Source organism: Pempheris klunzingeri, chromosome 11 (genome assembly GCF_042242105.1).
Source record: "Pempheris klunzingeri isolate RE-2024b chromosome 11, fPemKlu1.hap1, whole genome shotgun sequence".
NCBI classification, from domain to species: domain Eukaryota; kingdom Metazoa; phylum Chordata; class Actinopteri; order Acropomatiformes; family Pempheridae; genus Pempheris; species Pempheris klunzingeri.
The window spans coordinates 20,983,400-20,995,724 of NC_092022.1; the positions used below are offsets into that span (position 1 = coordinate 20,983,400).

A 12,325-nucleotide genomic window follows, 5' to 3' on the forward strand; every position below is an offset into this window, starting at 1 on the left:
TTTATCAGTGCATGAACAGAATGCCATGACCACATTATTTCTTTTCACCCATTTTATATCATTTCTTCTCACTTCCCTTAAAAAAATAATGAAACGATTTACAGAGGATTTTTTTTTCTGCATGAAGGCAAATATTTATACAGGTGCTGTACAATTTATAAACATTTACAACTACCATGATGTCAAAACTAAAGGACTTTTCTTTTTTTCATATGTTGGAGCAATGCAAGGCCACAGTATCATACATAGTAATGGCATGAACAGTAAATAATACAGTAGCCCATCATATCAACAATAACGTGGACAATAAATTAGTAAGTGGTCTCACAGACCAAACAGATGCAAGTGTTACTTCTGTGCATCCTTTAACAGGCTGACGAGGGCACAGCTCAAGCTATGACTAGTTTGTGAATAGCAATTTTTGAACCACTAGATGTCTCTGCACTCCACAGTAGCAACATTGAAACGACATTAAAACCTGTCTCCAGAGCAGGGCACAACTGATCCCAATAAATGAAAATATATATATCTATATATATATTTTTTGTGAATATTCTCCTCTGGGACCTAAACCCCCTGTCAGAGTGATGACTCCCAAAGAGGCAGTCGAGCCATTTTCACATTATGCACTGTGTGCAACAACCAAAGGGCAGCATATTGTGATGACTTTCCCTCCTTGTGAGGAAAATCAGCTCCTTTCTAAGGGAGCCTGGTTTTATGTTTAACACTAAAAGTGACAGCCATGGCGCCGGCAATGAGCAAAAATGTGCATACTATTTTGTTTTTCTCACATTAAGGGTCATGTAGTAAATTAAAATTGATCAAAAATAGATTTGGAGGTTAGAATGAGGGAAAACAATATGTTTTGTTGCCTACTTTTACGCTGATAAAAATACAAACATCTCTTTAAGTTTTAATGAGTCGAAGGCAGAGGTCTCACTTACAATCAAGCTCTGTTAATTCAACTCATCTAAATTATGCGTCGATACATGTGTAATCACTTTGTTAAATAATATATGTTTTGGATTAAGTATAGTCGATGCTACAGCGATATCTAGAGCACGTAGGCCTACCAGTCAGCTTGTATACATACACACATAGCCAGAGGACCTAAAATACAGAGCTGCTAACAGTAGACAACATTATGAATCAGGCTCACGTGGCCGTTTACAGACCATGAAATCTTAAAAAATAGAATGTATAGATTGCCATTTTTTTTTTATAGTGTCATTATTTCAGATGGTGATGTTTATCTACACATTCTATTTCTATCATTAAGTCCACATCGAAAGTGAAATGACTCAGAATGGATATGTGTACTAACAATTTTGTTTACATATAATCTCAATAAATTACATTATGCTTCATTATTAACACACGTAACAAACATTAGAACTATAACCACAAGTATCTGGTCTGCTGATTGATGCATATAACGCTCTGGGGCAGTCTGTCCACCCACTGATAAGCTAATGGATTCAGAGTGCTTCTCATGTGTATGACGACAGTCACACATACAGTTCACAACCCCAGTTGGGAAACAAAAAACAACAAAACAGTAAATGACTTAGAGGACGCTCTGTCACCCTTTGCAGCCTCACTTTTTAGTACATCCATCAGTGACAGCACCAGTGAATCAATTGTGCCAGGAAGAAAAGCTGAGTGATTGCTTGAATATGTCTTAAACCTTCAAAGTGACAAAAAAAGCAGAAGGATCCTTCATCGATGCGGATAGACAGGGAGAGCGGTTCATCTCATTACTGACAAACAGTCTCACAGTGAGTGCATTGCGGAGCAGCTTCTTTGTAACCGGAGTCCCTGATTGGCACGAAATAGACTTCAGCGTCACATTCCAAAAAAAAAAGAAACAAAAAAAAAATCCACACTCAGGACTGACCTGTAACACACACGTCCACACATCATCGCACAGTACAAATACTCCTGTTGGTACAAGCGCGCATGTCAGATCAGACATCAGCAGCTTGATGCAAACTGACCGAGGCAAACTGGGTGAAAAAAAAAAAGAAAGAATCATAAGCAACAAGAAGCCGTGTTGCTGGTTACACAGTGATCTGCTTTGTCCGAGATTGCTAAAAAAAAAAAAAAAAATCCTTCCATTTTGAATGTCTGTCTTTCAGAGGCTCAGCTTTCTCTTAATATACGCAGAGAGTCCTGGGAGGATATCAGATATCCGCGAATGTGTCCGCCTGGGACTGGATCTTGGCAGAACTGGGAACTTTCCATGGACCCGGGGTGATAGGAGCCTTCTTGCTGGTACCGGTCCCATTGCAGCTGGGGTCCTGGATGCTACTGCTCGAACCTCTGGGGTCCTTTCTATTCGCTTCTCCAGTTGGCCCATGGTACTTGTTTTCCCGATATTCCTTATCCCCCTTCTCCCTTCCACTCCTCCGGCTCAGGGTGCCACCATCAGCATCCGACCCTGCCCTCTCCCTGTTCATTTGGGAATGGGATTTTTGTGCTGCTGCCTCTTGCTCAGCCCGTTTGCTCTTCTTGTGACGTTCACTCGTCCCCACGCTTTTGTCTCCGCTCTCTGTGGCTCCCCTCTCCTGCCTGTAGGCTGCATCCTCCTCCTTGTATCTCCAGTCTTTGTCTTCTTCATAGGTGACGCTGGGCTGCTGGCCAGCTGGACGTCTGGGGCTCTGGGGCGCTGCAGGGTCGTGCTCCCTCTTGGAGCTCTTCCTGGGGCTTGAGGAGCGGTGGTCTCTCTGCCCTTGGGCTTTTCTCTCTTTGCTCATGTCCTCCAGGGATCCGCCGTGGCCTCGCTCTGTTTTTCTGGGGCTTGGAGAGCGCTCTACATGATCTGCCCAACCTTCAGTGGCTCTCTTGGGACTAGCAGTCTTGGAGTCACTCCTGCTTGTTTTTCTGGTCTGGGTGCTGGGGCTGGTGGTGCGCTTCGGGTTGTGGTGAGAGAGCTGTTGTCCTCTTGATCTGTTAGCCTGCCTAACGTGCTCCTGCCCTGCGGCAGGGGACCCAGATGCCCTGGTGTCCCCCCCGGAGAACTCATCGGGGGCGGCTGTTTTGGGTGAAGAAGGGGATAGTTCCGAGGTAGAGAGGGAGACAGAGGATGGAGAGGCTGGAGATGATTGCCCGTCAGATACAGAAAGTCTGGAAAAGCTTGAGGTTGGAATGGTTACTTTGTCCTTTGAACCTGAGAAACAAGCAGTGGAGAGTGAGAAAAAAAATCCTAGCCGAGGAACTGCATAAGCAAAAATATCCCTCACATGGGATATTTAAAAAATTCAACAAGAATTAAGGATAATTAAACGTGTCATGCAACAGAAGCAGGATATCGTCATATTGTGAAAAAAAGACGTTTTCTAGCTTGCTTGATTGCTTTCTGTATAACCCCCTGTAAAATCCCACTAAATATTTGCCTTGGTTGAGATATGCATCAGCCGATGACATAGCCATCAATGGAAAAGGTGCTAGCGCTAACCCAGCACTGACGTTTCAATTTCCCCCCCCGAGCTGATAAGAATTGCACAGCTGTGATTGAGAGCAGATATATGCAGCAGAAAACCAGAGAGAGAAAAAGAAGAGTAATGGACTTAGTGGTGCTGAAATGAGCTTTTGGATTTCTAGGAGCAGCAACTCATAGAAATTCATTCTAACGTGGTCTTTGGATTGAAAGTTTGATGCCAGTGAATGCACACAGATCCTTTTACCACTTGCCACTCACTGATCAATATCTAGTTAAGGGCTTTTCTCCAGGTCTCTATTGTCATTCACGCTCAGGATGAGGTGTGTGTTCAGTGGCATCCCAGCTTTTTAATATCCTCTAAAAATAACAGCGGAGGCTCCAAAGCCTTTCAGCGCTCCTGCAGGTCTGTTCGTTCTTCTAGGACTCACTGCTTTGGTTCAGCCCTCCAGGGGAAGGGGGGGTGGGGGTATCTGCTTAAGATATATCGAGTGTTTACTGAGTCACAGATAACTAGTCTATTTCAGATTGATCATGGGGATGAAGGAAGGGACAGAGGACGACACTCAAGTCTGGGAGATGAATCACTTAGTAAGGAGAAGTCAAAGGCAAAAGTAGGAGGAGTACAAGGTTTACCAAGGTAATTAGGGACAGACCAAGAAAAGCAGTGAGGCCTTTAGTGATGCTCTGGTTTCATGTAGAAGCACAGGGTGGAAGAAGAGTTCAGACCTATAGGAGGAAAAGATAAATAGGTAGAAATAGATAGCCGTGCCAGTGCAGAAAACCGGAGCAGATAAAGAACACAAGAGGTAGATCAAGATAGAAGTAGTGAGATAGAATGAGAGGAGAAAAAGGTCAAGAGAGAAGCTTGCAACACATGCATGAGAACAAAGAAACTCAGCACCCTGCTGTCAAGCATATCCATACAAAAGCTTCTATATATGTATGTTAAATATGCTATCGTGTAGATCTATATGCAGTGTGTGCATGCACACAGCTCTCAGTGGCCACTCACTGTGATCAGGGACCAAGCCCTGGCCAGGTCGAAGCAGCAGGTGAACTTTGCTGCCTCCTGCTTGGATCAGCTCGATCGCCCGGGTGTGTGTGATGCCCTGGGTGGCCTCGCCGTTGATCTCCACTATCTGATCTCCAACCTGTGATGCAGATATAGTCAATTCTTGCCGTACATGACGTTGATGGCTACGTCGTACACGTCTCATTCTTCCAGAATTCACTGAACAAGATTAAGTGTGATTAGTGTTCTGTTAAATGATAACAGAGGTTGCCCTTGTGTCACATTGTGTCAGATCTTGTGTCAGCCACAGACACGGTGCACATATTTCTCATTTCATGGTGACTTTTCCTTCCCAAGAATATCACTATCCAGAGTCCATCACGAAATACATTTTTAATAAAAATGCTTAGAAATAATACAAAAAAAGAAACTCCTTATAACTCCAGGACTCACCTGAAAATATCATAGTAATCTAGTGTCAGTTGTCTGTCCATGAATACACTGCAAACAGGAACTGCTAATAGCTAATTTGGCATCTTTTAATGGTGCCACTTTGCACAAAGGTAAACAAATAGACATAAAAAATGCAGCCAATGCAGCAGCCAATTCACTGATTTCATGGAAAAAGTATACTTCCTGTCTACATCTCCCAAAGGCTCCAAATTATGAGAACAGCAGCTGCAAAACTTACAGCATGATTATCTCCAAAATAGAAATAGGACAAAGAGTAATAAAAGGAATGGCAAATAATTCCAATCATTTTCTTTTTTATCAGGGGTGGTGGGAGGGCGCAGTTATCTTGATGTTGTCTGAGGGGGGCCCACGGTGTCAGACCCCCTGCGTAAGGCCTAATCTAACTACAATAGTACAAAGTGGTGTTATCCAGTTTATTCTGAAACAGACAAGCAAAAAAAAAAAACAAAAAAAACTCACATGTATCCTGCCATCTTTAAGAGCAGGTCCATCCTCAGCCAGGCGCAGGATGAACAAGCCCATGTTATACTCTTTCCCCCCTCTCAGACTGAAGCCGAAGCCCCGCTGGCTGCGCTCCAGCTCCACCACAAAACAGCCCTGTAGTTCACAGACATCCAATAAGACATCCAGACTGTAGTCAAATCTGGATAAATCACGTGGTTGATGTGTAATTTACTCCGTAATGGCCTGTAGGGACAGCCCCCAGATTAGGAATATATTAAAGCTCCATGGCACCATAGCAGAATGGGCAGATCACCTCCATTGTGTACTGTATATGGTGGTCTTACCTGCTTAGAGCCTGACATGATGAGTGGTCCCATCTCTTTTAGTAGGAGAGAGTTCTTCACCTCAGTGTCACCATTCCTACCCCACGAAAAAGACCACAAATCTATATAAATACATATATATGGTGCATCAGTATATTCAGGAGCACACAATACTGATCCATGGCCAGTCTCAAGGTGAAGGATTCTCTGTTGTGCTGGCATAAAATGTATGAAGTCATGGCTTTCCAATGTGCTTTGCCTCGTCTGAATCATGCCGCCTGTATGTAAGCAGCAGCACACGAAAAGCACAGTTGCTCTACATTATGAAGAGAGTAGAAAATAAGTCTCATTCTATTCCCCTCCTGCCATGTCCACAATGATCCACGCACTGCCACGCCTTCATTACAGCACGAGCCTCTCTCTGTTGGCTTCATTATACAACGCACAGAGACCCGTGTAAATCCTTCAAAGAGCCATGCTGCTTTTACAGTTCAGCAGCAGATAACGGGGGCATACTTTAATGCTTCGCAGAGCTCATTATAATGCCTTTGTGGGAACTTAGCTGTGGTGACACACTATCTAAAGAGCCTAGGTCTTCTTAGCAGCTCTGGCACGGAGAAGAGTTTACACACTTCATGCAGCCAAGCTGACAGCCTCGGCTCATATCAAGTCTGGGCTGACCCAAGGCATGTGTCGGAGATTAGACGGGGAGGAGGGAGGGGGCTACGGAGGCATGGACAGAGGAGAGGGAACACAAGAGGAGAGGGGAAACGGAGCGGGTGAGGGCGAGAAAATGATGCTGCAGAATTGCTGCTGCAGCAATGGATTAAAAAGTCTGACACAGGTAATCTTGTTCAAAAAGAAAGATCAAAGAGAAAGCGAGACTCCCTAATAATCTGTCTCTTCTTCTTTGCTTCGCCATGCAAACGGTGACCATGGGGGGATTTTTTTCCCGTCTTTACGGATAACAAGGAAAGCGCGGGCCACAAGAGATGGTAATGGGCCACATTGTAGCACAATCCCGAGCCTGCTTTGAGAGGATTGGGGCTAATTTATGGTGCAAGTGGCAGAACCTGTATTAGACAGTCTCCAGTGGACTGAGTGTTAGAGAGACTTATACGGGAGTATGTGTGTGGATCCATGTACCTGTCTGGATAGCTGGGAGGCTGCTGGCCCACAGCTCTGTGTTGTGCCAAAGGGCTCTGCTTGGCTGAATTTGTTCCAGATGGAGGAGCGCTGTCTGTAAATAACACAATTCATACAACACTGGCTGCCACAGAGCAACATCCTTTTGGCTAATTTAAGGTAAATGTTGAAAAGTGAATGAACAGGTCTTAAAAATACTCCTGATGTTATTTCTGGACATCAGCTGCACAGGACTGACACTTTATCTGCGTCGACCTACCGTCTTCAGGCACAACAGTGAGGGTGACAGAATTGCCGGCGTCCTTGATGAGCTGGACGATATCATTGTGCGACAGCTCCATGATGGACTGGCCGTTGACAGCAGAGATTCGATCTCCCACCTTCATCTGACCTATACGGTCTGTAGGGCTGCCCTCGATAATACGCCCAATCTTGTGCGGTATCACTGAAACGGAAGCACAGAGAAATGACAACCGGTTGTGTTTGCATGTTTGAGCAGCACTGTTTCAATAAACCTAACATGACTATATCAATTTTAAATAACCAAGCGTTGCACAGTTAGGGACTAAGACGGTGCACAGTAAGCAGAGCTGTTACTGGGAACTTAACCACTATTGGCTCTTTCTGTAAAAGCATGGAATGAATGTGTACAGGAAATGTAACTGTCAATAATGTTCATATATTTGTCATAAGCAAGACAAAACAAGAGGATAGGCGGTGTGAGGCTGTACATTGGCACAGCGGTGCTTTGAGCTAAATGTTAAATGCCAAATCCTAATGTGTCATAATGACAGTGCTTCCAAACTCACGTTAAGTGGATTTAATGTTTAACATGTTCGCCATCTAAATTTAGCATTGTTAATTAGCACTGAACCCAAAGACAGCTGAATCTAATAGGAATATCCTTAGGTTTGAAGTCATTTGGTCATGCTATGGGTTGTATTTGCTTCCTTCTTTCATGTCATGTTGCTCTGTGTGTGCGCTGTAAAGCACTTCAGATCGACGGTGTTGTGTGTAAAGTGCTCTAAAATGTGAAAATGTAAATTTTGACCCAGTGATGCAGTCATACCACTAGTATGGCAACAACAAATGATTGTAGGAAAAGATATGGAAAACCATTATTATAAATGCTTTTAGACAATGCTTAAAAGTAACCTTTAAACATAACGTTTATGTCATTATATTCACATTTCTTGGATATGCTGCAGACTACTGTCCTTACATTCGCTCATGCTTTTTAATCTGTTTGATACAACCTGATTTCAAAAAGTTCTACAGACAGCAACATGTGTCGTTCCTGTATCCTGACCTCCAGGTGGGGGCTTGTTCTTTGACGTGAGGATAACAAAGCCAAAGCCCTCATTGTCTTTGCGCTGCAGGGTGACATCAAAGCACTCCGGCCGAGAGGACTGCGTGGTCTGGACGGTGTTTGAAAATTCGACACGAGCCGTCTTGGGGGAGCTGTTGACCAGGGCGGACGCTACCTGCTGGGGCTGCTGACCGCTCTCCCCCTCTTCACCTTCATCTGACAAATGACAATGCACAGAAACACGAGGGAATGCTCACAGTCATGTATTTGAAACAGCCTTTCTCACTTGGTTACACATTCTAATAAATAAGGCAATGATACTATTATCTATTTATCATATTTGAACGGACAAAGTCAACACAGGTGGATAATGACATTTCAATTCATCACTTACACTAATGTCTATTTTGAGCAGGGGTCATTCGGAATTAAGGGACATACATTTTAATCCGTGGACAATTATTCGTCAAAATGTTCCCAATTTGTCATTCTTGCGATCCGATGCGATAAATAATCCAAAACACAGCGGCTTCATTGAGGACAGCCTTTTTCGCTGCATTCATTGCACATGTGAAATAAAAGAATGCTAACTCTACACTTGAGATGAAAGCCTTTTGCAATGTGTTATTCATAAACCAGGCTAATCTACCTCAATCTCTCTTCGCTGTATGTTTGTTTTGCTGAGTCCCTGTTTTGTCAGGCAGCATCAGGGAATCTCTTTCTAAACCTCTGCTTTGAAAGCATAAACCTGTACATGATCGATGCTTAATTTCTGCAGCGTGATCAAAGCCGTTGTTGCAATACGTTGAATCCAAAGTAATTTCAAAAAGTGTTTGTACTATTCATAGAGTGGTTATTTGTGGGGGGTAAACAAGCCTGACTGCAGCAGGGGTTTTGTGCCGTTGAAAAATAAAACTCAGCATATTCCTTTTTTTTTTTTTGGCATCCTTTGAGATGCAAATCAAGTCTACTAGCCGATCTAATCTTCGCTGCCCCTCACACGACTCCAATCAACCCGACAGATAAACACAGAGCAAACAATCTTCAATATTATTTTCCTGTTTTGACGGACAGAAATTTTCCATTAATTTCCTTGTGATTTAAGTAAATACAGAATCCTCTTTCAAAACTTTATTTTTCTTTTCACCGAAATGTCTGCGTAGAACAACATCCTAAAAGTCAATTTTGGTCAAATTCATTTATTCAGATTTATCCACAAGGAAGTCATCCAGAACAAATTTAAAGGATTAGCGAAAAAAAAAAATCCCAGATCAAAGCTTTTCCTCAGAGGTCCTCCTCCAGCATACTGATCCAAACAAGAGCCGTGCTTAAAAGACTTCGACTGCTCTCACAGAAACGTGGAGCTGAATTCTTAAAACGAGACCCACCTAGGTGTGTCAGTTTCCTGCGGACGGTAAGCATGACTTGGCCGTTACGGGCAGCGTTGGTCATCAGCTCCAGCACTTGTTTGTGGGATTTGCCCTTGACTGGCACGCCGTCAATACAAAGCAGCTCATCCCCTGCCCGCAGGCGCCCGTCCTTCTCTGCTGCACCGAGTGGCACGATGGCACCAATGTACACCTGTGGAAGCAAGAGGATATGAGAGAAACAGCTTGACACATCTGAGCCAGAGTGAGCACGGGGATTGACTGGCATTACGGTAAATAATCAGGAGAAATCCTCTCAGCTGCTTTGAGCATTTGACGCCTCGTTACCTAAAAGGTTGACTGCTTTTTGCCCGATCTTTTTCCCCGTTGTCCTGCAGCAGTAGTAGTAGAAATCCAGGCTGTTTAAGTAACTGAATGCAGCTCAAATATTGATTTCCTTGGTGTCTGACTGACATTCTCCACTATCCAGTATTTGGGATTCTAGTGGTGCACCAAGCCTGGTTGTAAACGGCTGGACTGAGCTGGGTTGGTACCTACCGGTTGATCCGGTCCCTCGCCTCCGAGGACTCTGAAGCCAAAACCTGACTCCTGGTTCCTCTTGATGTACACATCCAGGTCCTTGGTATTAGGAGCTGCAGGGAGAGCAGCAGAGGAGAGAAAAGAATGTATGATGCTGTTAGTGTGTTGTTTGGCATGTGGTCAATGTGTGTATTGTATAATGCAGTGGGTCTGAGCCTGCAGCCAAGGCCAGGGATATCTGAAGTTGTCATCAGATAAAGAAATATTTGGTTCAGAAAGCTAAAAGATTGAATTATTTCACAATGTGTCACTTAGATAACAGATATCTTCAGCTTTCCTTGATAGATAAAATGGACTTAGATAATATAATAATATTCAAATTCACAAGTAGAGATAGGTTGATCTGTGTTGGCATATCTTTTTCATATTATTGTAAATTTAATAAATGATGCAGATCTGGCAGACCAAGCAATTTTGAGACATTACCTTAGACTAACTTGGCATCATATTTTACCTGCCTGATGAATTGAAACAAATACTGCAGGATTGATATAGTGCATAAGAAAAAGAAATCATTAGTTGATAGTCTCGACACAGAGAAGGCTGTAGATCTAAGATAATGTCGAACGGTGGCAAGTGGGTGGCTCTTTTGTCCTGAGCTATGGGGGCTGAAAACCACTCAGGCATTACATCATGCACACTCACGCTTGCTGTCCAACATGGCCTTGGACTTGAGGTAGAGCTCCGACGCGTCCGGTTTGGGCGAAGACGAGCGCAGGGTGTTTGCATGGAAGGGGAGCGGATTGGGTGGCGCCTCGGTCCCACCGAGGGTCTCCGTGCTGTCGATCATCTCCTGCCGCTGCGGCTGTGTGGCGGGCTGATGGGCCAGCTGCTGAGGTACAGGGTGGGGCGCCTGTTGAGGAGCAGGCTGGGATATGGCTTGGGACATGGGAGCCGTGCACTGCAACACAGAAACAAGAACTGTGACGTAGTGACAAACGGAAAGGTAAACTAGGACTTCAGGTCAATGATTCTGTAAAGCAGAAATCCACAAAAAATCCTCAAAAACTTACTTTTAAGAACACTGGAAATGTGAATGTCCTATTCCTGTATACTGTACCTTATTTAATAATACACCGGGTCATATCCTGAGTGATTTCATGCCAATAGTTTATGCCTTAGGTAAAAAATATAGCTGGGGCAGGGAAATTGTCGAGAAAATAGTCTTAATTTTTAAAAATAGTGCAACCGCACATTGTAATTCTGAGTTAATATAATATATAATAATATATAATAAAGCAGTATGAGTAAGCCTGTTGCTGCCTCAGCTCCACTGTATTTCAGGAGTGCAGGATGGAGGAGCAACACAGGAACAAGCTGTTGAACATGGCATATCATCTTAAACACGCATACGCAGAGGGATGTTAAGTTGCTGTTTGCCAGGAGCCAGCATATTTACCCACATGCAGTTCCAGAAATAACAGCCTGGCTAATGTGGGCCCACTGAATAATGTAGCCAACAACAGCTTCCACGGCACGCACACACTGAGTGGTGCTCGCGGGCAACCAAGACAAAGTTAAAACCTTTTCTGTGTAATAATTCAGCAGCAGTTTTACCATCGGTATATTCTTTGTTTCCTCCAACAAAATGGAGGAAATAAACATCGCAAAGATTAGCTTCAACTTACGGGTTTCAGCGATTTCACAGGAGATGTCTGACCTGTAGGCAGAGGGATAGAATTGGATATTATATTCTAAAGTCATTAAGAAAGCAACAGCCATCATTTATTCAAGCACATAGTTTAAAGGCTTAAAGGATGAGTTGTCTTTTCTTCACTCCACTGACCTGTCGGCCTTCATCCTCTCCCACTTCTTATGCGGACTTACACTGCACCTTGTTCTACGCTTAATCACTTGCCTGGGAGGTTTTATAACTGTTTTCTATTCAATACCTCCGCTCTGCTTGCCTCCCTGTCAGTGAGTGACAGTGAAATGCAGCCAGTTGGTGGCAGTATACTCCAATAACAAAAATGGTTACACATCATGACAGGATGGGAGGCGCAGAGGTGACCCTAAGCCATGGGAAACAGGCACTTCTCTGGGTTAAACCTGCCAGCTGTTTGCTACACTACTAGAGCGCTGTAAATACTCCCAGTGTCTGCAGTTTTTCAGATTGACATCAAGAGAGTCCAACGAATGAAACGTTGTTTAGGTTTAGGAGGAGTTGCTTTGCAATGAGCTTGATTAATTCCTTTTCAAATATTAGTA

The 12,325-nt window shown here is 43.7% G+C and overlaps 1 protein-coding gene across 1 annotated transcript in view; it reads right to left on the bottom strand.

Annotated features, from left to right (window-relative positions):
- magi3a (membrane associated guanylate kinase, WW and PDZ domain containing 3a) overlaps positions 1 to 12,325 on the bottom strand; it is a 108,976-nt gene continuing 96,651 nt past the window's right edge. Inside the window, exons 11-21 of the mRNA XM_070839038.1 lie at positions 11,746 to 11,777; positions 10,763 to 11,018; positions 10,076 to 10,170; positions 9,539 to 9,731; positions 8,151 to 8,366; positions 7,101 to 7,286; positions 6,842 to 6,935; positions 5,717 to 5,792; positions 5,388 to 5,525; positions 4,455 to 4,593; positions 1 to 3,169 (exon numbers count right to left, since the gene is read on the bottom strand). Coding sequence (XP_070695139.1) covers positions 2,184 to 3,169; positions 4,455 to 4,593; positions 5,388 to 5,525; positions 5,717 to 5,792; positions 6,842 to 6,935; positions 7,101 to 7,286; positions 8,151 to 8,366; positions 9,539 to 9,731; positions 10,076 to 10,170; positions 10,763 to 11,018; positions 11,746 to 11,777 — 2,411 coding nt within the window. The 3' untranslated portion in view covers positions 1 to 2,183. The remainder of the gene's footprint in view (positions 3,170 to 4,454; positions 4,594 to 5,387; positions 5,526 to 5,716; positions 5,793 to 6,841; positions 6,936 to 7,100; positions 7,287 to 8,150; positions 8,367 to 9,538; positions 9,732 to 10,075; positions 10,171 to 10,762; positions 11,019 to 11,745; positions 11,778 to 12,325) is intronic.